The 27,787-nt window shown below is 55.5% G+C and overlaps 1 protein-coding gene across 1 annotated transcript in view; it reads right to left on the bottom strand.

Moving 5' to 3' along the window:
* The window catches only part of CELSR2 (cadherin EGF LAG seven-pass G-type receptor 2), a 55,659-nt gene that overhangs the window by 8,058 nt on the left and 19,814 nt on the right, over positions 1 to 27,787 (bottom strand). The window contains exons 8-26 of the mRNA XM_038748746.1: positions 25,734 to 26,375; positions 19,153 to 19,375; positions 18,475 to 18,590; positions 17,810 to 17,898; positions 16,881 to 17,038; positions 16,491 to 16,654; positions 16,143 to 16,268; positions 15,590 to 15,756; positions 12,837 to 13,115; positions 11,138 to 11,312; positions 10,779 to 10,920; positions 7,827 to 7,947; positions 5,844 to 6,027; positions 4,700 to 4,801; positions 4,389 to 4,483; positions 1,707 to 1,916; positions 1,334 to 1,517; positions 814 to 957; positions 465 to 717 (exon numbers count right to left, since the gene is read on the bottom strand). Coding sequence (XP_038604674.1) covers positions 465 to 717; positions 814 to 957; positions 1,334 to 1,517; positions 1,707 to 1,916; positions 4,389 to 4,483; positions 4,700 to 4,801; positions 5,844 to 6,027; positions 7,827 to 7,947; positions 10,779 to 10,920; positions 11,138 to 11,312; positions 12,837 to 13,115; positions 15,590 to 15,756; positions 16,143 to 16,268; positions 16,491 to 16,654; positions 16,881 to 17,038; positions 17,810 to 17,898; positions 18,475 to 18,590; positions 19,153 to 19,375; positions 25,734 to 26,375 — 3,574 coding nt within the window. The remainder of the gene's footprint in view (positions 1 to 464; positions 718 to 813; positions 958 to 1,333; positions 1,518 to 1,706; positions 1,917 to 4,388; positions 4,484 to 4,699; positions 4,802 to 5,843; positions 6,028 to 7,826; positions 7,948 to 10,778; positions 10,921 to 11,137; positions 11,313 to 12,836; positions 13,116 to 15,589; positions 15,757 to 16,142; positions 16,269 to 16,490; positions 16,655 to 16,880; positions 17,039 to 17,809; positions 17,899 to 18,474; positions 18,591 to 19,152; positions 19,376 to 25,733; positions 26,376 to 27,787) is intronic.

Raw genomic sequence — 27,787 nt, 5'->3', positions numbered from 1 at the left:
TGCGAGGAGGGGTGGGCTATGGGCTCTCTGCTCCCAAACGCAGGCTGAGACCCCCCTTTTTTTAAATGGAATTTGTTAAGCACTTACTATATGCCAGGCACTGGGATAAATACAACATAATCAGGTTAGATACTGTCCTTGTCCCACATGGGGCTCACGATCTTCATCCCCATTTTACAGATGAGGTAACTGAAGCCCAGAGAAATGAAGTGATGTACCCAAGGTCACACGGCAAAGCGGAAGAGCCTGAATTAGAACCCAGGTCCATCTGACTCACACGCCCGTGCTATCCGCTAGACGAGGCTGCCCAGAGGTAGGTCCCAGCCCATCCCAAGGCCCCGCGTATTGGCCAACTATGGTCTGACCAGGTCTGGCCCCATGCCCTGGGGTCGGGGGGAGGGAATGAGCTCTCCAGTGTCCCTCCCGAGGCCCCCGCTCTGCCCTTCCCCCTGCCCCCGGCTCACCGCAGGCTACGCTTGTCAGGGTCGAAGTTCGGGGGCAGCAGAGCGGCCAGCGTGCGATAGATGATGACGCTGGCCACGGCCTGGCCCTGGCGCAGCTCTGGGTGCCGCCTCTGCCGCTGCTTCTGTCTAAGCACCTGTTCCTCTTCTTCCTCTACCACCTCTTTCTCCTCCTCCTCCTCTTCCTTCTCCTGGCTTGCCGCCACCCGCTCCGTTGCCTCGGCTGGGGCGGCCTGCCGGTCCGAAGGCCCAGAGTCTGCGGGGAAGGGGGCGGCACCCGACGGGTCACCCTGGATCTGCCCTCTCCGGCGGGGCTCCGCCGGCCTAGCCCCCATAGGCCCCCGCCACTCACCCTTGCCCTCGGGGGGCCTGAAGACGGACTGGGGCAGGATGACGGTGGTTTCCAGGTCGGGCGGGCGCTCTCCCCGCAGGGCCTCATAGCGGGGCAGCTTGGTGTCTGCAAGGTTCCCCTTGTCCAGACGCACCACGGAGATGACTGAGGAGAGGATAATAACAACAATAATAATAATGATGGTATTTGTCAAGCGCTTACTATGTGCCAAGCACTGGGGAAGATACAAGGTAATCAGGTTGTCCCACATGGGGTTCACAATCTTAATCCCCATTTTACAGATGAGGTAACTGAGGTACGGAGAAGTTAAGTGATCTGCCCAAAGTCACACAGCTGACAAGTGGCAGAGCGGGGTTAGAACCCACGACCGCTGACTCCCAAGCCGGTGATCTTTCCACTAAGGATGGTGGGCCCGGGGGGTGGTCATCAGCGGCGGCCTGGCAACCTAGAGCCCAGGGCCCGCGGCCCGGGCCGGCCAGAGGGATGCCCCCTCCCCCCACTCCCCCCCAGCCCCGCTCACCGATGTTGGGTGTGACGATGGTGAAGGGGCTCAGGTAGGTGTGACGCATATTCTGAGCCAATGCGCTGGCATAGGCCTCATAGTGGCGGAGGAGCCAGGCCGTGCCACCCTCCGTCTGCTGGATCAGCTCCCAGTGCCGCTTGTTGTCTGAGTCCAAGAGGGCACTGCCCACCCGCAGCAGGTTCTTGGGATGGGGGGTGGGGGGTCACAGGGGCATGGAGGGCCCCCCCCCCACCCCCGACTCCCTCCAGCTGCCACTCGGGTTCCACAACCCGTCAGATGCAGTGCCACCCTTGCCACCCTCCCGCTATGCCCCCCAAGCTCCCACCCTCCTCCTCCCCCTCCGGGCACCCCTCCCTCCCTCCCCGCGTACCTCGGTGAAGTGCACGTCCTGCGTGGCCGCCAGGCCGAAGCCCCGCTGGGCGCTCTCGTGGGCCAGCAGCCGGGTGGCCAGCTGGTAGGCCACGTGCACGTCGCTGCCGAAGTAGCCCTCCGTGTGCTGTGTAGCGTTGTGGAGCAGCAGGGCCAGGCGCTGCGACCGTCCCGAGTCTAGCCGTGATCCGTTCTGCTGCAGACGCTCCGCCTGCGGGAGGACCGGAGCCGGGGGTGGTCAATGCGGGGTGCATGGGGGCCGAGGGAGGCAGATCAGAGCCAGGGGGTCCCTATTGCAGGGGGAGGGGGGTCACTATAGACCCAGCGTGGCTCAGTGGAAAGAGCACGGGCTTTGGAGTCAGAGGTCATGCATTCGAATCCCGGCTCCGCCACGTCTGCTGTGTGACATTGGGCAAGACACAACTTCTCTGTGCCTCAGTTACCTCATCTGTAAAATGGGGATTAGGACTGTGAGCCCCACGTGGGACAACCTGATCACCTTGTAACCCCCCCAGCGTCTAGAAGAGTGCTTCACATATAGTAAGCGCTTAACAAATGCTATCATTATTATTATTACCCACCTCCTTATCAGACATGAACGCCTCACCATTGGCTTTAAAGCAGTCCATCACCTTGCCCCCTCCTACCTCACCTCGCTTCTCTCCTCCTAAGGCCCAGCCCGCACAATTCACTACTCTAGTGCTAACCTTCTCGCTGTGCCTCTTATCAATCAATCAATCAATCATTCATATTTATTGAGCGCTTACTGTGTGCAGAACACTGTACTAAGCGCTTGGGAAGTACAAGTTGGCAACATATAGAGACAGTCCCTACCCAACAGTGGTCTCACAGTCTAGAAGGGGGAAACAGAGAACAAATATCTCTCTTGCCTAGAAGCTGATCCCTGGCCCACGTCCTGCCTCTGGCCTGGACAGCCGACAAGTGACGGAACCGTAATTAGAACCCAGGACCTCCGACTCCCAAGCCCGGGCTCTTTCCATTGAGCCACGCTGCTTCTGTATGTAACGAGGTTTTGTGTATATAGTAATGATGTAGTATACAGCTATAATTCTGTTTATTCTGATAGTATTGACACCTGTCTACTTATTTTGTTGTGCGTCTCCCCCTTCTAGACTGTGAGCCCGTTGTTGGGTAGGGACTGTCTCTATGTGTTGCCGATTTGTACTTCCCAAGTGCTTAGTACAGTGCTCCGCACACAGTAAGCGCTAAATAAATACGACTGAATGAATGAATGGAATGCCCTCCCTCCTCACATCCGACAGACGATTACTCTCCCCGCCTTCAACCCCTTACTGAAGGCCCATCTCCTCCAAGAGGTCTTCCCAGACTAAGCCCCACTTTTCCTCATCTCCCACTCCCTTCTGCGTTGCCCTGACTTGCCCTCTTTACTCTAGCCCCTCCCAGCCTCTCAGCACTTGTAATTTTATTTACTTATGTCTCTCTTCATTGCTGTACTGTACTTTCCCAAGCTCTTAGTACAGAGCTCTGCAACCAGTAAGTGCTCAACAGATGCGATTGAATGAATGAATGAATTTGTACTGGTGTCTGTCTCGCCCGCTCTAGACTGTAAACTCGTTGTGGGCAGGGAATGTCACTGTTTATTGTTGTATTGTACTTTCCCAAGTACAGTACTCTGCACACGGTAGGTGCTCAATAAATATGACTGAATGAATGAATGAAGGAGGGAACGGGGAGGGAGGGGATGAAGGAGGAGGGGATGAAGGAGGAGGGGAAGGAACATAGGTAGAGGACCTACCGACCCTGTTGTATTGGACTCCCCTAAGCGATTAGTACCGCGCTCCACACACGGTAAGCGCTCAAGAAATACCACTGATTGATTGACTGACGGGGAGGAGGGGAGAGAACGGGGGGGAGGGAACGGGGAGAAGATGGAGAAGCAGCGTGGCTAGAGAAGTAGCATGGCTCAGTGGAAAGAGCATGGGCTTTGGAGTCAGAGGTCATAGGTTCAAATCCAGGCTCCACCACTTGTCAGCTGTGTGACTTTGGGCAAGTCACTTCACTTCTCTGAGCCTCATTTACCTCATCTGTAAAATGGGGATGAAGACTGTGAGCCCCACAAGGGACAACCTGATCAACTTGTAACCTTATGGCTCAGTGGAAAGAGCCCGGGCTTGGGAGTCAGAGGTCAAGGGTTCTAATCCCGGCTCCGCCACTTGTCAGCTGTGTGACTTTGGGTAAGTCACTTAACTTCTCTGAGCCTCACTTCCCTCATCTGTAAAATGGGGATTAAGACTGTGAGCCCCACAAGGTACAACCTGATCAACTTGTAACCATATGGCTCAGTGGAAAGAGCACGGGCTTGGGAGTCAGAGGTCATGGGTTCTAATCCCCACTCCGCCACTTGTCAGCTGTGTGACTTTGGGTAAGTCACTTAACTTCTCTGAGCCTCACTTCCCTCATCTGTAAAATGGGGATTAAGACTGTGAGCCCCACAAGGGACAACCTGATCACCGTGTATCCCCCCTAGCGCTTAGAACAGTGCTTTGCACATAGTAAGCGCTTAACAACTGTCCATCATTATAACCTCCCCAGCGCTTAGAACAGTGCTTTGCACACAGTAAGCGCTTAATAAATGCTATCATTATTATTATGGAGGAGGAGAGGAAGGGGAGGGAGAGAGGACGAGGGGGAAGGTACTCACCACGCCCTTGAGCTCGGCAAAGGTGAGAGAGGTGCAGTTGAAAAGGTTGGGGGGCAGCCAGCCCCTGTGCTCATCGCAGTGCCGCACCGCGGTCCCTGGGGGCGGAGGGATGGGCTCCAGCAGGCCGGAGGCCCCCCGCCCCCCCTAGCCCCCCACCCCACCCCCGAACGGCGGCCACCTCTGCGGTCAGCTGAGAATTAGGATGCTAGACGGTGGCCTGGGGGTGTGTGTCCCCCAAGAGGCCTCCCTTCCTCCCTCCTTCCCTCTGGGCCTCCCTGCCGGCTCCCCCCTCTTCCCAGGCCGGTCCTTACCGATGGAGCCCCTCGGGCAGGGCGCCGCGGCGGGCAGGCCGAAACGGGTCCGGGGCCACCAGATCCCCGCTTCTTTGGCCCGGGGGCAACTGTCGTAGTTCACTGCGGGCGCGGAATAAGGGTCACGGGGCCCCTGGGCAGGGGCGGTGACCCCCGGGCCCAGCCCTCTCCAAACACCCTCTATTTCTTGGTCCGGCTGCCCTCCCACGGTGGGCAGGGATTGGCTCTCTATTGCTGCATTGTGCTTTTCCAAGCGCTTAGTACAGTGCTCTGCACACAGTAAGCGATCAGTAAATACGATCGATGGATTCCCTCCCGCCTCTCCCCCTCTGGGCCTGGGGTCTTTCTCCTCAGCCTCCATGGTGGCCCCATCCATTCTCCCCCTCCTCCCCCAACAACCTTTCCAGCTCAGCGCTGCCCCAATCCCAGCCCTAAGCCCCTCCACCCGGGACCCTAAACCTCCCCGCAATTGTGGGTAGGAAGTGTGTCTGTAATATTGTTATATTGTATTCTCCCAAGCGCTTAGTACGGTGCTCTGCACACAGTAAGCGTTCAATAAATACGAGCCCGTTGCTGGGTAGGGACCGTCTCTATACGTTGCCGACTTGTACTTCCCAAGCGCTTAGTCCAGTGCTCTGCACACAGTAAGCGCTCAATAAATACGATTGATGGATTGATGGATTCCCTCCCGCCTTTCCCAGTCTGGGCCTGCGGTCCTTCTCCACAGCCTCCACGGTGGCCTCACCCGTTCTCCCCTTTCCCTCCTGTCCCCGGGATGCCCCCCGCCTCAACCCTGCCCCAACCCCCTCCCCCTGGCATTGTGGGCAGGGAATGCGTCCGTAATATTGTTTCATCGTCTTCTCCCAAGCGTTTGGTACAGTGCTCTGCACACAGTAACTGCTCAGTAAATACAATTGATGATGTATTCCCTCCAGCCTCTCCCACTCTGGGCCTGGGATCCTTCTTCACAGTAAGGGCTCCCAGGCCTGGCCCTACCCCAGCAGGAGCAGCCCCTCGGCCCGGGCCTGGGTAGGGACCGTCTCTAGATGTTGCCAACTTGCACTTCCCAAGCGCTTAGTACAGTGCTCTGCACACAGTAAGTGCTCAATAAATACGATTGATTGATTGATTGCCCGGTGCCCACCTTCGCAGCCGTTGGCCGTGACCTCGGCGAAGGGATTGTCGCAGCGGTCGCACTGCCTGCCGATGACCCCAGGCTTGCAGGGGCACTGGCCAGCCTCCGCCTCGCACACCCGGCCCAGGGAGCCCGTGGGGTAGCAGTCGCACAGCAGACAGGCCGCGCTGCCCACCGGGCGGTAGTGATTCTCCTGCCACACCACGGGGGAGGAGAGGACGGTCAGGGACAGGCCCCACGGCCCCACCTTGGGGACCCCCCCCCCCCCCATCTCCTTAGGAGAATCAGCGTGGCTTAGTGGAAAGAGCAGGGGCTTGGGAGTCCCAAGACGTGGGTTCTAATCCCAGCCCGCCTCTTGTCTGTTGGGTGACCTTGGGGAAGCCACTTCACTTCTCTGTGCCTCAGTTACCTCATCTGTAAAATGGGGATGAAGACTACGAGCCCCGTCTGGGATGGGGACTGTGTCCAACTTGATCAGCTACCGCAGCGCTTAGAACAGTGAGCCCGTTGTTGGGCAGGGATGGTCTCTGTTGCTGAATTGTATTTTCCAAGTGCTTAGTACAGTGCTCTGCATGCAGACTGAGCCCCCTCCTTCCTCTCCCCAGCCCCTCGTCTTACCTCCTTCCCCTCCCCACAGCACCTGTGTACATGTACATATGTTTGTATGTACTTATTACCCTATTTATTTATTTATTTTATTTGTACATTTTTATTCTATTTATTTTATTTTGTTACTATGTTTTGTTTTGTTCTCTGTCTCCCCCTTCTAGACTGCGAGCCCACTGTTGGGTAGGGACCATCTCTATATGTTGCCAACTTGTACTTCCCAAGAGCTTAGTACAGTGCTCTGCACACAGTAAGCACTCAATAAATACGACTGAATGAATAAGTGCTCAATCAATAGGACTGAATGAATGAACAGTGCTTGGCATTGTTAACAATTACCTTAATTATTATTAGTATTATTATTCTACAACTCTGTCTTCTCCCTCTTGTCTGAAGGCCCGGAGGGGAGTCCAAGATGGGACCGGGTTTAGGAACTAGGGATTGGGATTTAGGGGCACGGCCTTTAGGGAGGCAGAGTTTAGGGATGTAAAGTTTAGGGACGGTCCCCTGGGAGCAGCTGAGGACCCCACAGGCTGTAATCTCATCCTCTGGACTGTAAATTCGTTATGGGCAGGGAATGTGATGGTTTATTGTTGCACTGTACTCTCCCAAGCGCTCAGTACACTGCTCTGCATACAGTAAGCGCTCAATAAATGTGATGGAATGAATGAATGGGGTTTGAGGGTTGTGCTGGGTTCCTGTGGGGTGGAGACAGGGAGGGAGAACCCAAATTGCTTGTATTCACTCCAGCGCTTAGTCCAGTGCCTGGCACATAGTAAGCGCTTAATAATAATAATAATGATAATAATAATAATAATATTTGTTAAGCACTTACTACATGCCAGGCACTGTTCTAAGCACTGGAGTAAAAACAAGTTAATTAGGTTGTCCCACATGAGGTTCACAGTCTTAATCCCCATTTTACAGATGAGGTAACAGGCACGGAGAAGCTAAGTGACTTGCCCAAAGTCGCACAGGTGACAAGTGGCGAAACCGGGGCTAGAACCAACAACCTCTGGCTTCCCGAGCCCTTGCTTTTTTTCACTGAGCCACACTGCTTCTTACCATAATAATAATAGCAATAATAATAATAATAATAGTAGTAATGATAATAAGGAAGGCAGGCAGGAAAGGGGTCAGGTGAGGTGAAGGCAGAGGGAGAGAGTTAGGGATAAAGGGAGGTAGGAGCGGGGAGAAGAGGGAGGTAGGAAAGGAGGGAAAGAGGTAAGGAGACTGTGAGCCTGTTGTTGGGCTCTGTATATTGCCGACTTGTATTTCCCAAGCGATTAGGACAGTGCTCAGCACACAGCAAGCGCTCAATAAATACGATTGAATGAATTGAATGAGTGAATGAGGAGGGGGAGGGAAGGGAAGAGGCGGTGCCACCTTGCAACGACACTGTCCGCTGGTCTTGTTGCAGTCGGGGTCGAAGCCTTTGCTGACGTCGCAGCTGCACGGGCCGCACATGGGGTGCCCCCACCAGCCCCGGGGGCACGGCTGGTCCAGCCTGCAGAGAGCGCGCGGCCCCATGCCAGGGCCCGGGTGCCCTTTCACACGCATGGACCGTCACAAGCCCCGCCACACCCGGACAGTGGCGGAGTCCTGCCCCGGCAGATAGGCCCCGAGCCGCGGCCACCCCCTCACCCACCCGCAGCCCCTCACCCCAGAACCCACAGACTCTGCTGCCACGGGAACCCGGCGCATCCACCCACTCCCAACCTCGCCCCATGCTAGGCCATACTTCACTCCACTGCCCGGATCAGCTTTCTACAGAAATGTTCAGGACATGTCACCCTCCTCCTCAAAAATCTCCAGGGCTGCCCATCCTCCTCCGTACTAAACAAAAACCTCCTCCCCATTGGCCTTAAAAGCACGCCATCACCTTGCCTGCTCCTACCCCATCTCGCTTCTCTCCTTAATAATATTGATAATAATAATGGTATTTGTTAAGCACTTACTAAGTGCCAAGCACTGTTCTAAGTGCTGGGAGTAGATAAAAGGTAATCAGGTGGGGCTCACAGTCTTAATCTCCATTTTACAGATTGCGGGAACTGAGGCACAGAGAAGTTAACTGGTTTGCCCAAGGTCACACAGCAGACAAGTGGAGGAGAGGGGATTAGAACCCACGACTTCTGATTCCCACACCCGTACTCTTTCCCCTAGACCACGACTCCGCTCCTCTGGTGCTAACCTTTTCACTGGGCCTTGTTCTCGCCCGTCTCGCCGCCGACCCCTGGCCCATGTCCTACCTCTGGCCTGGGACACCCTCCCTCCTCCCACCCAGCACTTAGTACAGTGCCTGGCACATAGTAAGCACTTAACAAATGCCATTATTATTATCTGCGTGGCTCAGTGGAAAGAGCACGGGCTTGGGAGTCAGAGGTCATGGGTTCTAATCCCGTCTCTGCCACTTGTCTGCTGTGTGACTTTGGGCACTAACTTCTCTGTGCCTCTGTTACCTCATCTGTAAAATGGGGATTAAGACTGTGAGCCCCATGTGGGACAACCTGATACCTTGCATCCCCCCAGCGCTTAGAACACTGCTTGGCACATAGTAAGTGCTTAACAAATACCATTATTATTATTATTATTACCTGCCAATTACTCTCCTTCAAAGCCTTACTGAAGGTACATATCCTTCAAGAGGCCTTCCCAGACTATGCCCCACTTTTCTTTATCTCCCACTCTCTTCCACGTCACCTTGACTCCCTCCCTTTGCTCTTCGCCCCCTCCCAGCCCCACATCACTTATATATACATCTGTAATTTAATTTGTTTATATTGATATCTATTTACTTGTATTGACATCTGTCTCCCCCCCACCCCGAGACTGTAAGCTCATGGTAGGCAGGGATTGTTTCTCTTGCTGTACTGTACTTTCCCAAGCGCTTAGTACAGTGCTCTGCACACAGTAAGCACTCAGTAAATAAATAAATGAGGAGCAGCATGGTCTATTGGGAAGTGCACGGGCTTGGGAGTCAGAGGTCGTGGGTTCTAAAACCGGTTTCACCACTTGTCTGCTGTGTGACCTTGGGCAAGTCACTTAACTTCTCTGTGCCTCAGTTACCTCATCTGTAAAACAGGGATTTGAGACTGAGCCCCACGTGGGACAATCTGATTCCCCTGTATTGACCCCAGTGCTTGGAACAGTACATAGTAAGCGCTTAACAAATACCATAATTATTAATAAATATGATTGAATTGAATTGACAGCGGGACAGATGAACTTCTCTGTGCCTCAGTTACCTCACCTGTAAAATAGGGATTTGAGACTGTGAGCCCCACGTGGGACAATCTGATTCCCTTGTATTTACCCCAGCGCTTGCGGTACTGAGTACATAGTAAGCGCTTGACATGTCTCTCCTCCCCCCACCAGACTGTGAGCTCGTGGTGGGCAGGGATTGTCTCTATTGCTGTACTGTACTTTCCCAAGCACTTAGTACAGTGCTCGGCACACAGTAAGTGCTCCGTAAGTAAATAAATGAGGAGCAGCATGGTCTAGTGGGAAGAGCACAGGCTTGGGAGTCAGAGGTCGTGGGTTCTAAAACCGGTTTCACCACTTGTCTGCTGTGTGACCTTGGGCAAGTCACTTAACTTCTCTGTGCCTCAGTTACCTCATCTGTAAAACAGGGATTTGAGACTGAGCCCCATGTGGGACAATCTGATTCCCTTGTATTTACGCCAGCGCTTGGAACAGTACATAGTAAGCGCTTAACAAATGCCATAATTATTAATAAATACGAGTGAATTGACTTGACAGCGGGACAGCTGAACTTCTCTGTGTCTCAGTTACCTCATCTGTAAAATAGGGATTTGAGACTGTGAGCCTCAAGTGGGACAATCTGATTCCCTTGCGTTTACCCCAGCGCTTAGAACAGTATGGGGAAGTATGGGGAAGCAGCATGGCTCAGTGGAAAGAGCCCGGGCTTTGGAATCAGAGGTCATCGGTTCAAATCCCGGCTCCGCCACTTGTCAGCTGTGTGACTTTGGGCATGTCACTTCACTTCTCTGGGCCTCAGTTCCCTCATCTGTAAAATGGGGATTAAGACTGTGAGCCCCCCGTGGGACAACCTGATCACTTTGTAAACTCCCCAGCGCTTAGAACAGTGCTTTGCACATAGTAAGCGCTTAATAAATGCCATTAAAAAAAACCCCAAAAAAGTACATAGTAAGCGCTTAACAAATACCATAATTATTAATAAATACGATTGAATTGACTTGACAGTGGGACAGCCAGCGTCAAATGACCTCGAGAAGCAGCTCCCGTCCCGGAGCCGTCAGCCCGAGGGTCCCCGGACCCCGAGACCTTCCCCGAAGGGACCCCGGCCCGGAGGCTGACCTGGTCTCGCAGTAAGGCCCGAAGTAGTTGTGGGGACACTCGCAAACGTAGCCGTGAGGGGCACTGGGCTTGCGGGAACACGTGGCCTGGTGCTCACAGGGATTCAGGGCGCAGGCGCTGGTACAGCTGTCTCCGTAGAACCCTGGGCGGACCCGGGGGCGAGGGCTCAGCGGCCCCTCCATCCCTCAGCCAAGTCCCAGGACACCCCAGATCCCACCCACTGCCAGGTTCATCCAGCTCCAGGACCTCCCACCGCCAAGATTCCCTCCCTGGCTGCCCACCTCTCCCAGTCTCCCCACCGCCCCAGGCTGCCCAGCCCAAACCCCCTCTGCCCCTGGGAGATGTGCCCCCCGAGGTACCTGGGTCGCAGCTGCAGGAGTAGCTGTCCCAGTCGTTGCTGCAGTAGCTGTTGGCCGGGCAGGGGTTGGAGTCGCAGGGGTCGGGCACGCTGCAGCCCTGCTCCACGTTGGCATGCTCCGCCTGGCTGGCATCCAGGCTGCTGGAGCCCCCTACCATCTCGCCCACCCGCACGCCCTGCAGAGGGGAAGGGAGTGGCACCTATTGTGAGAGCCAGGCAGACACTCAACTGGGCTCAGGGTGTCCACCGGGTGCCCACCCCCGAGCTGGGCATTGGGGAGAAGGATGGAGAGGGGACAAGATTTGGTGCCAGTCTCCGAGAAAGCTCCGAGAAGCTGACGGAGGAAGCGGGATAGACAGGGACCTAAAGACACGAAGGAAAATGCAAAAGACAGGAGCGACAACAGCAAAAAAAACATGCCAGAAAACATAAACCCGAGGTCAGAGAAACCCAATTTCGAGAGAGACACGTGGGCTCAGAAGTCACTGCCTAGAGGATAGGGGTGGGGGCTCATCCCGTTTATCCCTTGAAGTCTGGGGCCAGGACTTGATAATAATAATAATAATAACAATAATGATAATACTTGACAAACTACACTGTAAGCTCATTGTGAGCAGGGAACGTTTCTACTGACTCTTGTATCGTTCTTTCCCAAGTGCTTGGCTCCCAGCAAGTGCTCAGTAAATACCACTAAGTGCTTACTATATGCCAAGCACTGTACTAAGCACTGAAGTAGATATAAGATCCTCAGACCGGACACAGTCCCTGTTCCATGTGGAGTTCACAGACCAAGTAGGAGCGAGAACAGATCTTGAATCCACATTTTACAGACGAGGAAACTGAGGCACAGAGAAGTTAAGCGACTTCCCCAAGGCCGCACAGCAGGGAGATGGCAGAGCAGGGATTAGAAACCCAGGTCGCCTGATCCCCAGGCTGCTAGACCTCACTCCTTCTTTTGGGAGACTTTATGAGAAGAGGCGATGGTGAGCACTCAAAGCCTTACTGAAGGCACATCTCCTCCAAGAGGCCTTCCCAGATTAAGCCCCACTTTTCCACATCTCCCACTCCCTTCTGCGTCGCCCTGACTCGCTCCATTTGCTCTTCCTCCCTCTCTCAGCCCCACAAGGCAGTGTAGCTCAGCGTAAAGAGCACAGGCTTGGGAGTCAGAAGTCATGGGTTGGAATCCCATGGGAGATTAAGCGCTTAGTACAGTGCTCTGCACACAGTAAGCACTCAATAAATATGATTGATTGATCCCCACTCAGCCACTTGTCAGCTGTGTGACCTTGGGCAAGCCACTTAACTTCTCTGTGCCTTAGTCACCTCATCTGTAAAATGGGGATTAAGACTGTGAGCCCCACATGGGACAACCTGATCACTTTGTATCCTCCCCAGCGCTTAGAACAGTGCTTTGCACATAAGCGCTTAACACAAACCAACATTATTATTATTATCTCTATAATTTTATTTATGTCTGTCTCCGCCCCCTCACCCCAGGCTGTGAGCTTGTTGTGGGCAGGGATTGTCACTATTGTTGTATTGTACTTTCCCAAGCGCTTACTACAGTGCTCTGGACACAGTAGGCGCTCAGTAAATGCGACTGAGTGAATGGACTGGCTGCCTCCTGAAAGGAGAAGTGGGGAGAGAACACCCCCCATGCCCCCGCCGCCACGGCCATGGCCGGGTCCTTCCCCTCTCACCTGCAGGCACCCCCGGAAGCCCCCGAGGACGGTGCCCCCGGGCCCGGCCATGCCGCCCACGCTGACGTTGCTCAGTTGATGCCCGTGGAGCTCGATGGGCATGTCGTCCTCGGCCCGCTGCTGCCCGTAGTCCAGCTCCAGGGTGGCCCTGGGGCCTGCCCCCAGCTCGACCCGCAGATGGTGCCAGTCCCCATCGTTGGCCTTGCCCGGTTCCAGCCGCAGGGAGGAGGGAGGCCCGCTCGGGCCCTGAACCCTCACCTCCACGTGGCCTTCGCTCAGCTGCAACCACGTTGGTAGGGGCAGGGGGAGAGAAGGGGGCAGACCGTCAAGGGCGCAGGAGGCGGAAGAGGGGCAGACCGTCGGGGGGCAGGAAGTGGGAAGGGGGCAGAAGATGGAAAGGGGGCAGACTGTCGGGGGATAGGCCATCAGGGGGTCAGGAGGAGGGACAGGCAGTCAAGGGGGAAGGAGGCGGAATAATAATAATAATAATAATGACATTTATTAAGCGCTTACTATGTGCAAAGCACTGTTCTAAGTGCTGGGGGGATACAAGGTGATCAGGTTGTCCCACATGGGGCTCACAGTCTTAATCCTTATTTTACAGATGAGGTAACAGGCTCAGAGAAGTTAAGTGACTTGCCCAAGGTCACACAGCAGACGTGTGGCGGAGCTGGGATTCGAACCCATGACCTTTGACTCCAAAGTCCGTGCTCTTTCCACTGAGCCACGCTGAAGGGGGGGCAGGGTGTCGGGGCAGGCGGGAGAGGGGTAAGCCGTCAGGGGGACAGAAGGTAGACGAGGGGCAGACCGTGAGGGGGGCAGGAGGGGGGCAGAAGACGGAAAGGGGGCAGACCGTCGGGGGGCAGAAGGCGGGAGGGGCATAAGTCGTCAGGGGGTCAGGAGGAGGGACAGGCAGTCAAGGGGGAAGGAGGCGGGAGGGTGGTAAGCCGACAGGGGGGCAGGAGGCGGGAGGGGGGTAATGTTGATGGCATTTATTACACGCTTACTATGTGCAAAGCACTGTTCTAAGCGCTGGGGAGGTTACAAGGTGATCAGGTTGCCCCACGGGGGGCTCACAGTCTTCATCCCCATTTTACAGATGAGGTAACTGAGGCACGGAGAAGGGAAGTGACTTGCCCAAAATCACACGGCTGACATTTGGCGGAGCCAGGATTTGAACCCATGACCTCTGACTCCAAAGCCCGAGCTCTTTTCACTGAGCCACGCTGCTGCTTGAAGTGTCAGGGGGCAGGAGCAGGGCAGGCCGTCATGGGGGCAGAAGGCGGGAGAGGGGCAGAGAGGCAGGAGGGGGGCAGAGCTTCGGGGGGCAGGGGGCAGGGGCAGGAGCAGGGCAGACTGTCAGGAGGCGGGAGAGGGGCAGACCGTCAGGGGGGCAGGAGGCGGGAAGCGGGCAGAGCGTCAGGGGGGGCAGGAGGCGGGAAGAGGGTAAACCGACAGGGGGGCAGGCAGCCGGAGGCCCGGCCCTCTGCCGCTCCATCCCTGGGGCCCCACCCTGGGCCGGGGGGCGGGAGGGAGGAGGGTTGGTGGGTAGGGACCCTCTCTATATGTTGCTAACTTGGACTTCCCAAGCGCTTAGTACAGTGCTCTGCACACCGTAAGCGCTCAATACGACTGAATGAATGAATATGTATGTACATATTTATTACTCTATTTACTTTACTTGTACATATTTATTCTATTTATTTTATTTGGTTTATGTGTTTTGTTGTCTGTCTCCCCCTTCTGGACTGTGAGCCCGCTGTTGGGTAGGGACCCTCTCTATATGTTGCTAACTTGGACTTTCCAAGCTTTTAGTCCAGTGCTTTGCACACCGTAAGCGCTCAATAAATACGATTGAATGAATGAATATGTATGTACATATTTATTACTCTATTTTACTTGTACATATTTATTCTATTTATCTTATTTGGTTTGTATGTTTTGTTGTCCCTCTCCCCCTTCTGGACTGTGAGCCCGCTGCTGGGTAGAGACCGTCTCTATATGTTGCTCACTTGTACTTCCCAAGCGCTTAGTACAGTGCTCTGCACACAGTGCTTAATAAATACGATTGAATGAATGAATGAATATGTATGTACATATTTATTACTCTATTTATTTTACTTGTACATATTTATTCTATTTATCTTATTTGGTTTTTATGTTTTGTTGTCTGTCTCCCCCTTCTAGACTGTGAGCCCGCTGTTGGGTAGGGAACCGTCTCTATATGTTGCTAACTTAGACTTCCCAAGGGCTTAGTACAGTGCACTGCACACAGTAAGCGCTCAATAAATACGATTGAATGAATATGTATGTACATATTTATTCTATTAATTTTATTTGGTTTATACGTTTTGTTGTCCGTCTCCCCCTAACAGACTGTGAGCCCGCTGTTGGGTAGGGACCGTCTCTATAGGTTGGTAACTTGGACTTCCCAAGCGCTCAGTACAGTGCTCTGCATACAGTGAGCGCTCAAAATACAGCGCTCAGAACAGTGCCTTGCACATAGTAAGCGCTTAATAAATGCCATTATTATTATTAATAAATACGATTGAGTGAATGAATGAATGAATAAATGAAAAGGAGGGAGGAGGCGGGCGCTGGGCCTTGAGCGTCCAGCAAGTGGAGCCCAAGGTCCGCGCTAACCCGGCCGGCACCGCCCCCTCCCACCCACCGCCCCCCCCAACCCCAGCCCCTGCCCCCAGGCCCACCCCACGAGCCCCCCGGCCCCCCCAGGCCCCCCTGCCGTGGCTCACCTGCAGGGTGATGCTGCCCTGGCCCCCCGCCAGCCCCTGCAGAAGGACCCCGCTGGCCTGGCGGGTCCGGAACATGAGGCTCAGGTGCCAGGGTTGCGGGATGGGCAGGGCCAAGCCGTGCCAGGCCATCAGGCTGCTGCCCAGGAAGCGCTGGGGATTCGCCATCTCTGGAGGCAGGGGGCAGAGCGGGGCACGGAGGGGCACAGAGGACGGGGGGGTCGGCGGGGGCCTCGGGGCCCACAAGGGCTGGCAGCCAAAGAGGGTGCTCACACCAGCCCCACCGCTGGCACTCCGACGATTCCCACCACACCCGCTCCGCCCCGCCCTGCCCCCGGGGTTGTGCCCAGGCCTGCTCTCTGACTGAGCCCTTTGTTTGCTCGGTTGCCCACCTGGGGCCCCCTCCCCTGCAGGATCCCTGCCCCGCCTCCCCCAAACCCCCACTCTGGAGTCGAAGGGGGTGGAAGGTGGCTAAGGGAACCTCACTGGGCCAGGGGCCATCCTCCCTTATCCCTGGCCTCCGGGTACCCCTCCTCTCCTGCCCTTAGCCCCTTACCCTGCCCGCAGCTCTTGCCCCCAAAGCCCAGCGGGCACTCGCAGCTGAAAGTGCCCCACTGGTTGACACACGTGCCCCCGTTGAGGCAGGTGTTGCTGTCACACACATTCTTCTTGGCTGGGCACCCTGGGGAAGGCACAGAGGGTCAACACCAGGCGCTGGCAGGCAGAGCTCGGCAGGCCCTGGCACAGACACTGGGCCAGGCCTAGGGAGAGCTGCCAAGCAAGGCCTGACCCCGGTTCAGCCCCGGGCCGAGGCCACCTCCATCCCCCACTTCCCCGTTCTCGGGGCCCTCGTGCTCGGCGCCCCTGCCCCCCCGAAACCCTGGCGTCCCCAGCTCCCCCGTACCGGGCTCGGTGCCATTGTTGGCTATGAAATCGGCCATGTCGAGGAGCTGGCTGTCCACCTGCAGGCCCCGCATGCAGCCCACGAAGTGCCGCGTCCGCACGGGGAAGCTCTCGGGCAGGTCCGGCACCCCACCCAGCAACAGGGGGCCGGTTAGGTCCAGGGACCTGGGGGAGGGGTCACAAGGGTGGAGGGAGACCTGTGGGGGGCTCAGAAGGGGAGCCCCCCACACCCACCTGCCTGCTCCTGCCCAGCCCCGTTCAGCTTGGGTGAGGGCTGACAGAGCCAGGCTGGAGCAGAGCCAGTAGACGGGTTCAGCGTGGTCTCCCCGCCCCTCCTGACCTCCTGAGTCCCTTTTCTACCCGCCACAAACCCTCTGCCCCTCGCCCTTACTTCTTGCTGCCGCTCTGGGTGCCCTGGGCGGCACACGAGTAGTTGCCCAAGGCCGCTCTGAACCGCAGGGCCATGGCGGGGTCACAGTTGTCCACGGTCACCACGGCGACCTTCTGCTCCGAAGGGCCCTGGGGGAGCCCGGAGCGGCCCAGCAGCGGCTGCGATGGTGGTGGGGGGAAGGGCAGATGGGTCAGGGGGCATCCCGAACCCAGATGCATGCAAGGGCTCCCCCAAACCCGTGCAGGTCCTGGCACAGGGCGTGTGGTCAGCCTCACGGGCCCCTCAAGAGCCCAGGGAACCGAGTCCACCTGGGGCGGGGCTGGCACTGCTCGAGTGGGCAGTAAGGTAATAATAATGATGGTGTTTGTTAAGTGCTTACTATGTGCAAAGCACTGTTCTAAGCACTGGGGGGATACAAGGTGATCAGGTTGTCCCACATGGGGCTCACGGTCTTCATGTGATGAAGAGATGAGGGAACTGAGGCTCAGAGAAGTTAAGTGACTTGCCCAAAGTCACACAGCTAACAATTGGCGGAGCCCAAATTTGAACCCATGACCTCTGACTCCAAAACCCGGGCTCCTTCCACTGAGCCACGCTGCCCTGTCCTCTCTGGACCCGGGGCAGTGCCCAACCCCAGAGCAAGCAATGGGAGAACAGGTTACTTTGCTTTTCCTGATTGATTGATTGATTTGGGGGAGAGGGCTGAGAAGGAGATTTGGCATACTCAGGGGAAACAGACTCTGGGGGGGCATGGTCCAGGAGTGGGGAGAGGGGGAGAGCCAAATCCCTCCTTGACCCCTCCCCCAGACAGCCCTTCACCCACTCCTGACCCCGGAAAGCCAATGGCCCCTCCCCCAGGGTGCCCTCCTCCCTCTGCCCGGTGGGCCTGCCCCCACCCCCACCCCCGGGCCCTGCCCTGCCCTGCCTACCTTATTGTAGTAGTGCAGTTGCACCGAATGCCACTGGCCATCGCTGACGCCTCCAGGGATGAACGGGGTCACCGTGGTGATCGACTCTCCTGTGGGCACAAGGGCACACAGCACCCAGAATGTGGTCCAGGTGAGGCAAAATTGGTGGGGAAGGGGAGTTAGATGGGATCCCGGGGAAGAGGGTTGGGGCCTCAGAGGGCCTGGGAAAGGAGGGCAGGGCCTGCGGGTGCTCAGGAAAGGAGGGCAGGGTCTGAGGGTGTACTAGAAAAGAGGGCTGGGTCTGAGGGTGCCCAGGAAAGGAGGGTTGGGTCTGATAATAATAATAATAATAATAGCATTTGTTAAGTGCTTACTATGTGCAAAGCACTGTTCTAAGCTCTGGGGAGGCTACAAGGTGATCAGGTTGTCCCACGTGGGGCTCACAGTCTTCATCCCCATTTTACAGATGAGGTAACTGAGGCACAGAGATGTTAAGTGACTTGCCCAAGTCACACAGCTGACAATTGGCGAAGCGGGATTTGAACCCATGACCTCTGACTCCCAAGCCCGTGCTCTTCCCATAGAGCCTTGCCCAGAGGGCCCGGGAAAGAAGGGCAAGGTCCGAGGGTGCCCAGAAGAGGTGGGCAGGGTCTGAAGGTGCCCGGCGAGGTGAGCAGGACCCACACCTGCAGAGAAGGTGAGCTGGATCTGCCCTTGGATGATCTCGAGGGCCACGAAGTCATGTTTTTCGTTGAAGCGGCCGTTGTAGAGCAGCAGCCCGTCCTGCTCCTTCGTGGCAAACCTGACGTGGGGCGAACGGGGACTTCGAGGAACCGGTCCCGGCCCTGGGGCCTGACTAAGCAGCATGCTTCACCGTCGCCCTTGGGGCCAAGATTAGGCTGCGGCCTCCCAGGGCCCTGGACTGACCCCAGGACAGACCAACAGACATGGAATCATAGGGACCGCCCAGATGGACAGATAGAGAGACGGGGGTCTGGCTCCCGGACTGCCCCCAGGATGGACACACAGACAGACAGGGGGCTGGCACCTAGACAGTTCCAGAGGGACACACAGACAGACAGCAGTGTGGCTCCCGGAATGCCCTCAGCCCGGACAGACAGACATGGGGTACTGGCTCCTAGGTTGCTCCCAGGATGGACACACAGACAGACAGACAGACAGGGGTCTTGGCAACCCACTAGGCAGGACGAGGAGACCGCAGTGACTCAGGTGCCCAACCTCAAGGCCCGCCTACCCCTGCCCTGGGACCTGAGCCCTGTTCCCAAACCACCCCGAGGTCTGCCCCTGATCTGTGCACTGGGCACCAGCTGGGGGGCACCAGCCCAGGGCCCGCGGACACTCACGTGAGGGTCAGGGTGAAGTGGAAGCGCTGGCGCAGGCCACGGAAGGTGAGGAACGACTCGGCGGGGAAGCTGCGGGCAGTCACCTGGCAGTACGGCTTCTCGAAGTCACCCTCTGGACACTGGCACTTGAAGCCACCCACCAGCAGGTTGACGCAGGTCCCCCCGTTCCTGCAGACGCCGGGGGCACAGCGGCCGGACCGGGCACTCACTTCGCAGTGCTCACCTGAGGAGAGTGGGCCAGGAGAGATTGGGGCTCAGGCACCAGCTATGCCAACAGCTTTCTGCTGCCCTGCCAGGGCCATCTACGATTGACAGCAGGGCCCTAGGAGGGCTCTGAAACTCTTGGAATCCTCAACCCTTCCCCTGCGCCCTTATCCCGACCCTGACTCTAGGTAAACTGACCTGACTATAGCCATCGGTTATAGAAAAGGCCCTAAAATAACAATCAGCTTCAGGAAAGATCCTACAGTAACCATCGGTTACAGAAAAGACCCTAAACTAACAATCGGTCTCAGAAAAGATCCTACAATAATGAGCCCTAATAACCCACTGCCCACTGTTTCTAGACTGTGAGCCCACTATTGGGTAGGGACCGTCTCTATATGTTGCCAACTTGTACTTCCCAAGCGCTTAGTCCAGTGCTCTGCACACAGTAAGTGCTCAATAAATACGACTGACTGACTGACTGACTGAATGAATGAATGAACCCACAGCAGGGGAAACAGTTCTCCCCTCCCCGGCCCTGTGGGTCAGGTCAGGCTGGCTCAGTCTGCGAAAAATTATGTGTTTGGGCTCTCCTGAAAGGTCCCTGGCCATCCAGGCTAGCATCTTCCACTCTAGACCATAAGCTCATGCGCGTCCGCTAATTCTGTTGCATCGTACTCTCCTAAGCGCTTAATACAGTGCTCTACACATAGTAAGCACTCAATAAATACCACTGATTGGTTGACTGATCCAGTCCTGAGGGGGCGGGGACCCACTGCCCTCCCCAAATCCTGCCATCCAAATTCTCGCCTTCCTGATCGCAATGAAGGGCTTTGAGATCAGGCAGAAGACAGCCAGGGGAGGGGGAGAAGTGGGGGGAGGGATTGTCAATCAACCAATTTCTTTTATTAGGTGCTTAGTCTGTGCAGAGCACTAAGTGCTTGGGAGAGTGCAATATAAAAGAGTTGGTAGACTTGTTCCCTGCCGAAGCAGGCGGCTTGGGTTCCAGCCTTAACACAGTCACTAAGGGAGGATAAGGTTTTTGTTTGTTTTTTTTTTTTTTGCATAGTCTCATTGGGCTGGAAATGAGGACAGCGTCAGTCTCCCGAGGAGGAAACTGAGCTGGGAGTCTGGGCTCCTGGGTCCCTCCACTCCGTACTGCCCCTCGCATGATGGGTGAGCTGGGGTGATGACTCACCCTCTCTGGGCTTAGTGTCCAACTCTGGACCCATTTCCCATCCTGCCTTCTAAGGTGGCTGGGCTGTAGGTCGGGGGGGAGGGAGGGACGGACAGAGAGGGTGGGTGGCAGGGGTGAGCGGTGGCCAGGAACTAAGTCCATGGGGCTCTTGGGCTTGGCGATCTTGTCATCCCTGGAGGAGGTCCGGATCCTTTGGTGCTAACTCCAAGGAGGTGATGGGGGTGACTGCCTGCCTGCCCACATGGGGTCTCAGGGGTTAGAATCTTGGGGTTCTGTAGGGTTGGGGGCTTTGAGGCTGGACCCCAAGAGCAGGAATGTTACTTATTAGCTCTGAGCCAGCAATAAGAATGAAAAGCCTCCTCGCCCTCTGACCAGCTTTTGGGGCACTCCCTGGATGCTCCCATCTCAGGTTTTGTCTGCCCTTTCCCTCCCCCTCTCAGAGATCCTGCTGGAGTCCTGGATTCCTCTGGACTCCTGAGCTTAGTGACCAAGCGGCTGCTCCCAGGCCTGCAGTAACCCCATGGTTTTCCCACCCTCAGAGCCCAAGAAAGACCCCAGCCTCCAGCCTTCCCTCGGGCACAGGCTCGGGGGGAAGGATGGGGACAGGTAATTCCATGCTGTCTGGCAGGGTACCCCCTCCACAAGGCTGTGCCCCCGGAGATGGCTGGAGGCAGGGGCTTGGCTCCTTTGCGAATGTCCCTTGCCCTGCTCCAGAGCTGGCCCTGGGGGAAGCCAAGGACGGGAAAGCCCAGGCGTGCCCTGTTGGCTTCACACTTGGAAGGCCTCAACCTGGGCCAAGGGCTCAGGGAACTTGTCAGCTCCTATGAGCCGGGAGGGAACAGTGGAGGAGACAGAAGGGATTGGGGTTGGAGGAAGAAGGATGAAAAATGAGTGGAGAGCAGGGGGTCCAGGAAAGGACCACAAGGCCCCAGAAAGAAGCCAGGGGGAGGGAGGAAGGGCAGAGGGTACAGGCCTTATCAGCCACCAGCCGATCCTTGCTAGTCATCCTCGCTCTCTCCCACTGCAACCCAGCACCCACACTTGGCTAAATCTACTGCCAACCTACTCACTGGGCCTCAATCTCACCTTTGTCACCGTCGACCCCTTGCTCACATCCTCCCTCCGGCCTGGAACTCCCTCCCACTCTCCCCATCTTCAAAGCCCTCCTAAAAATGGGGCTTGAGAAGCAGCATGGCCCAGTGGATAGAGCATGGGCCTGGGTTCTAGTTCTGGCTCTGCCATTTGCCTGCTGTGTGACCTTAGGCAAGGCACCTAACTTCTCTGTGTCTCAGTTTCCTCAACTGCAAAATGGAGATTCACTCCCTCCCTCTTAGATGTGAGCTTCATGAGGGACGGGGACTGGATCCGGTCTGATTAACCTGTATATACCCCAGTTCTTGGAACAGTCTTGACACACAATAGCACTTTGCAAATACCAGTAAGAAAACAAAATAAAAACTCTCCCAAGCACTTAGAATACTGCTCTGCCCACAGTAAGCTCTCGATAAATACAACTGCTTGACTGATAGCCTCCTCCTCCCTTGAGCGTTCCCTTTTTTCCACCTCCTCTTCCTGGCCGACACCCCTCTCTTCCCTAAGATCCACCCCACTCCCCCACGTCTTTGCTCAGGTCTCAGGGTGCCGCCCTCTGCATCACACCCCCTAAACCCTCCTTTCCTCTTCTCCCACTCCCTCCTGTGTCGCCCTGACACGCTCCGATTATTCATTCTCCCGTCCCAGCCGCACAGCACTTAAGGCCCTATCTGCCATTTATTTATTTACATTAATGTCTGCCTCCCCCTCTAGACTGTAGGCTCGTTGTGGGCAGGGAATTTTATTGTTGTATTCTACTCTTCCAAGGGCTTAGTACAGTGCTCCACACAGTAAGTGCTCCATCAATACAGCATGGTTTAGTGGATAGAGCACAGGCCTAGGAGTCAGAAGGTCATGGCTTCTAAACCTGCTCTGTCACATGTCGGCTGTGTGGCCTTGGGCAAGTCACTTCACTTCTCTGGGCCTCGGTTACCTCATCTATAAATTGGGGGCCCCTATGTGGGACAGGGGCTGTGTCAAACCTAACTTGTAATAATAATAATAATAATAATAATAATAATGGCATTTGTTAAGCACTTACTGTGTGCAAAGCACTGTTCTAAGCACTGGGGAGGATACAAGGTGATCAGGTTGTCCCACGTGGGGCTCACAGTCTTAATCCCCATTTTACAGATGAGGTAACTGAGGCACAGAGAAGTTAAATGACTTGCTCAAAGTCACACAGCTGACAAGAGGCAGAGGCAGGATTATAACCCATGACCTCTGACTCCCAAGCCCGTGCTCTTTCCACTGAGCTACACTGATGCTTCTCAGCGTGGCTCATAGTAAGCGCTTAACAACAAAATCCTCGAAAAGACAAACTTTTGGTTCACTTTTCAATATTATTACTTTTACCTGTTTGTGCTTTTTTTCAATTCTAGGTTTGAACAGCCTCAAAGTCAGAGGACGTGGGTTCTAATCCCAGCTCTGCCACTTGTTTGCTGTGGGAGCAGCAAGGCACTTAACTTCTATGTGCCTCAGTTACCTCATCTGCTTAATGGGGATTAAGACTGAGTCCCACGTGGGACCATCTAATTACCTTGTACTACCCCAATGCTCAGAACGGTGCTTGCCACATAGTAAGTGATTAACAAATACCATCATTATAATAAGGATGAAGACTGTGAGCCCCACGTGGAACAACCTAATTACCCTGTATCTACCCCAGCGTTTAGAACACGGCTTGGCACATAGTAAGTGATTAACAAATACCATCATCATCATTATAATGAAGATGAAGACCGTGAGCCCCACGTGGGACAACCTAATTACCTTGTATCTACCCCAGCGCTTAAAGCAGTGCTTGGCACATAGTGAGCGCACAACAAATGCCATCATTATCATTTTCATTATAATAGGGATTAAGACTGTGAGCCCCACGGGGGACAACCTAATTACCTTGCATCTACCCCAGCGCTTAAAGCAGTGCTTGGCACATAGTGAGCTCTTAAATACCATCATTATCATAATGAGGATTACAGCTGTGAGCCCCATGTGGGACAACCTAATTGCCTTGAATCTCCCCCAGCACTTAGAACACTGCATGGCACATAGTGAGCGCTTAACAAATACCATCATTATCATTATAATGGGGATTAAGATTGTGAGCCCCACGTGGGACAATCTAATTACCTTGTATCTACCTCAGTGTTCAGAACACTGCTTGGCATATAGTGAGCAATTAAACACTGTTAATGATGATAATGAGCAGGATAGAAGGCCTGAGTAAGTTTGTTTCCCTTGCATGTACCCCAGCGATTGGAACAGTGTTTGGCACTGAGTAAGTACTTAAATACCATCATCATCATCATTATCATGGGATGAAGACTGTGAGCCCCACGTGGGTCACCCTAATTACCCTGTATCTCCCCCAGTGCTCAGAACAGTGCTTGGCACAGAGTGAGCTCTTAAGAGACACTATTAATGATGATGAGCAGGATGGGAGGAACGAAGGCCTGAGTAAGTCTGTTTACCTTGTGTCTCCCCCAGCGCTCAGAACAGTGCTTGGCCCAGAGTAAGGGCTTAACAAATACCATAATCATCATCATGGGGATGTAGACTGTGAGCCCCAAGTGGGATACCCTAATTACCTTGTATCTCCCCCAGCGCTCGGAATAGTGCTTGGCACAGAGTGAGTGCTTAAGAAACACTATTAATGATGATGATAAGCAGGATGGGAGGAACAAAGGCCAGAGTAAGTTTGTTTACCTTGTATCTACCCCAGCACTCAGAACAGTGCTTGGCCCAGAGTAAGGGCTTTACAATTACCATGATAATAATAATAATAATGATGGTATTTGTTAAGTGCTTACTATGGGCCAAGCACTGTTCTAAGCGCTGGGGGGGATACAAGGTGATCAGGTTGTCCCACATGGGGCTCACAGTCTTCATCCCCATTTTACAGATGAGGGAACTGAAGCTCAAAGAAGTGAAGTGACTGGCTCAAAGTCACAGAGATGACAAGTGGTCATGGGTTCAAATCCCCACTCCGCCACTTGTCAGCTGTGTGATGTTGGGCCAGTCACTTCACTTCTCTGTGCCTCAGTTCCCTCATCTGTAAAATGGGGATGAAGACTGTGAGCCCCACGTGGGACAACCTCACCTCATCACCTTGTATCCTTCCCAGCGCTTAGAACAGTGCTTTGCACATAGTAAGTGCTTAACAAATGCCATTATTATTATTACTAAGTGGCGGGGGCGGGATGAGAACCCACGACCTCTGCCTCCCAAGCCCGGGCTCTTTCCACTGAGCCATGCGGAGGAGGAGGAGAAGTGGCTTCGGGGGATGGGGTGTCTCCAGTGGCTACCAATCAACCTAAGCATCAGGCAGAAACTCCTCACCCTGGGCTTCCAGGCTGTGCATCACCTCTCCCCGTCCTACCTCACCTCCCTTCTCTCCTTCTCCAGCCCAGCCGGCACCCTCTGCTCTCCTGCCGCTAACCTCCTCACCGTGCCTCGTTCTCGCCTGTCCCGCTGTCGACCCCCGGCCCACATCCTCCCCACATCCTCCCCCTGGCCTGGAATGGAATAAATAATAATTATTTATTTATTTTACTTGTACATATCTATTCTATTTATTTTATTTTGTTAGCACGTTTGGTTTTGTTCTCCGTCTCCCCCTTTTAGACTGTGAGCCCACTGTTGGGTAGGGACTGTCTCTATATGTTGCCAACTTGTACTTCCCAAGCGCTTAGTACAGTGCTCTGCACACAGTAAGTGCTCAATAAACACGATTGATTGATCCGCCAAGCTAGCTCTCTTCCTCCCTTCAAGGCCCTACTGAGAGCTCACCTCCTCCAGGAGGCCTTCCCAGCCTGAGCCCCCTCCTCCCTCCCCCTCTCCGCCTTACCTCCTTCCCCGCCCCACAGCACCTGTATATATGTTTGTATGTATTTGTTACTCTATTTTATTTGTGCATATCTATTCTATTTATTTTATTTTGTTCTCCGTCTCCCCCTTCTAGACTGTGAGCCCGCTGTTGGGTGGGGACCGTCTCCATCTGTTGCCAACTTGGCCTTCCCAAGCGCTTGGTCCAGTGCCGTGCGCCCGGTGGGCGCTCAATAAACCCGACCGTCCCGCGTCTCACCGGTGAAGTGTTCCCGGCAGTGGCAGGTGTAGCCGCCCTCGCGGGTCCGGCAGCGGCCGTGGGGGCCGCAGGGGCTGGAGTAGCACAGGTCGATCTCGGTCTCGCAGAAGTCCCCGGTGAAGCCGGGCGGGCAGCGGCAGCGCAGGCCGCCCACCGGGTGGATGGGCCGGAACAGCACCGAGGCGGAGGCGATGAAGGGGGCCGTCGAGTCGAAGCGCAGCACCGACACGCAGCGCATGTAGTTCTCACACGGCTCCCTCAGGCACACGTTGTCGTCGAAGGGCAGGACTTGCTGGGCGGCCAAGGAGGCCAGCAGGCTGCGGTTGAGGTAGAGCCGCTCCCGCAGGGCCTCGGACGGCAGGAAGGTCCCGGGCCCGGGCCCGGCGCGGCCCACCGACAGGCTGACGTTGAGGACGCGGGCCCCGGGCGCCTCCGAGTCCCGCTGGACGCTGAACACGGCCACCCGCTCCGGGGCCAGGGCCAGGGTGGCCGCCACGGCGCGGACGAAGAGGCCCAGCAGCGGCGACAGGAACTGCTCCGGGCTCATGTCCCGCAGCCGCAGAGTGATGCTGTGGGTCAGCATCTCGTCCGTCACGATGGTCACCCGCAGGGCGCACTGGGCCGACACGCTGTGGAGGCCGTCTGCGGGGAGCCCACACATCGGGCCCGGATGGGGCCTGCGGCTAAGGAGCTGCCCACCCCCGCCCGGACCTCCCCCCCTCCAGCTTCCCTTCTTCCACCCTCCCCATCCACCCATCTTCCTCTCACCGCCTACCTCCTCTCTCCCTTCCTCCTGTCCCCTCTACCTGCCCTCTCCCCGTCCCTCCCATCTCCCTCTTACCAACTGCCTCCTCTCTCCTCTCTCCCTTCCTCCTGTCCCCTCCACCAGCCCTCTCTCCTCCCTTTTTCCCTCCCTGCCCTCCCTCCCTTTTTCCCTCCCTGCCCTCTCTCCTCCCCTTTTCCCTCCCTCCCCTCCTCCCCTCCCCAACCTCTCTCCGTCCCTCCCATCTCCCTCACCACCTGCCTCCTCTTTCCTTTCCTCCTGTCCCCTCCACCACCCGCCCTCCGTCTCTCCCAACTTTGTCCCTCCCTGCCCTTACCCGCCCTCCGTCTCTCCCAACTTTGTCCCTCCCTGCCCTTACCCGCCCTCCGCCTCTCCCAACTTTGTCCCTCCCTGCCCTTACCCGCCTTTATACTTCCCTCCTCTACCCCTCCCACCCCTCCCTTGCCCTATTTCCCTTCCTCCCTAACCCCGTTTGCTCCCTTCCCTTTTCACTACTTAATAATAATAACGGCATTTGTTAAGTGCTTTCTATGTGCCAAGCACGGTTCTAAGCGCTGGGATAGATACACGGTACACAGTCTTAATCCCTATTTTACAGATGAGGCAACTGAGGCACAGAGAGGTTAAGTGATTTGCCCACAGTCACACAGCTGATAAGTGGCGGAGCCGGGATTAGAACCCGCGACCCCTGACTCCCAAGTCTGGGCTCTTGCCACTAAGCCACGCTGCTTCTCAACTTCCCTTCCTCCCTTCTGCTCTGCCATTAGCGATTCAGCTGTTCCCCAGCTCACCCCTCCTGTTCCAGCCCAGCTGGCCAACTCTAACTCCTACACCTGGTCCGCCCTCTCCCAACCCAGAGCCTTGGAACCACACCCCATCCAGGGGACTGCCTCCCTGCTCTCAACACCTTCTCACACCCCTTTAGATACAGTTCACAGCCTCCTCCTCCAGGAAGCCCTCCCTCTCTATCCCACTTACTCTCCCACCAGGCCACCTCATCCAATCACTCCTGATGTTCCCATATTTGTGTCGATGGACATAGCCCGGGTGCCCGACTTGTCCCTGCCCAGATTTACGGGAGGAGCCCTCTCCGCCCCCTGGCAACATTATTACTCCGTCCTTATAACCTCCCAGGCCCAGTGCCCGCAGCAGCTGTTCCAGATATTTAACTCAGTCCTCAAACCCCCTGTCCACCCGCTCCCCCCATCTCTCTCCAAGTGACACTGCCACGTATTTCACTGAGAAAACTGAAATCATCAGGCACCATCTC

Source organism: Tachyglossus aculeatus, chromosome 7 (assembly GCF_015852505.1).
Source record: "Tachyglossus aculeatus isolate mTacAcu1 chromosome 7, mTacAcu1.pri, whole genome shotgun sequence".
Classification (NCBI taxonomy): Eukaryota; Metazoa; Chordata; class Mammalia; order Monotremata; family Tachyglossidae; genus Tachyglossus; species Tachyglossus aculeatus.
The sequence above is the reverse complement of the archived record's forward strand: the minus strand, read 5'-3'. Positions and strand labels throughout refer to the sequence as shown.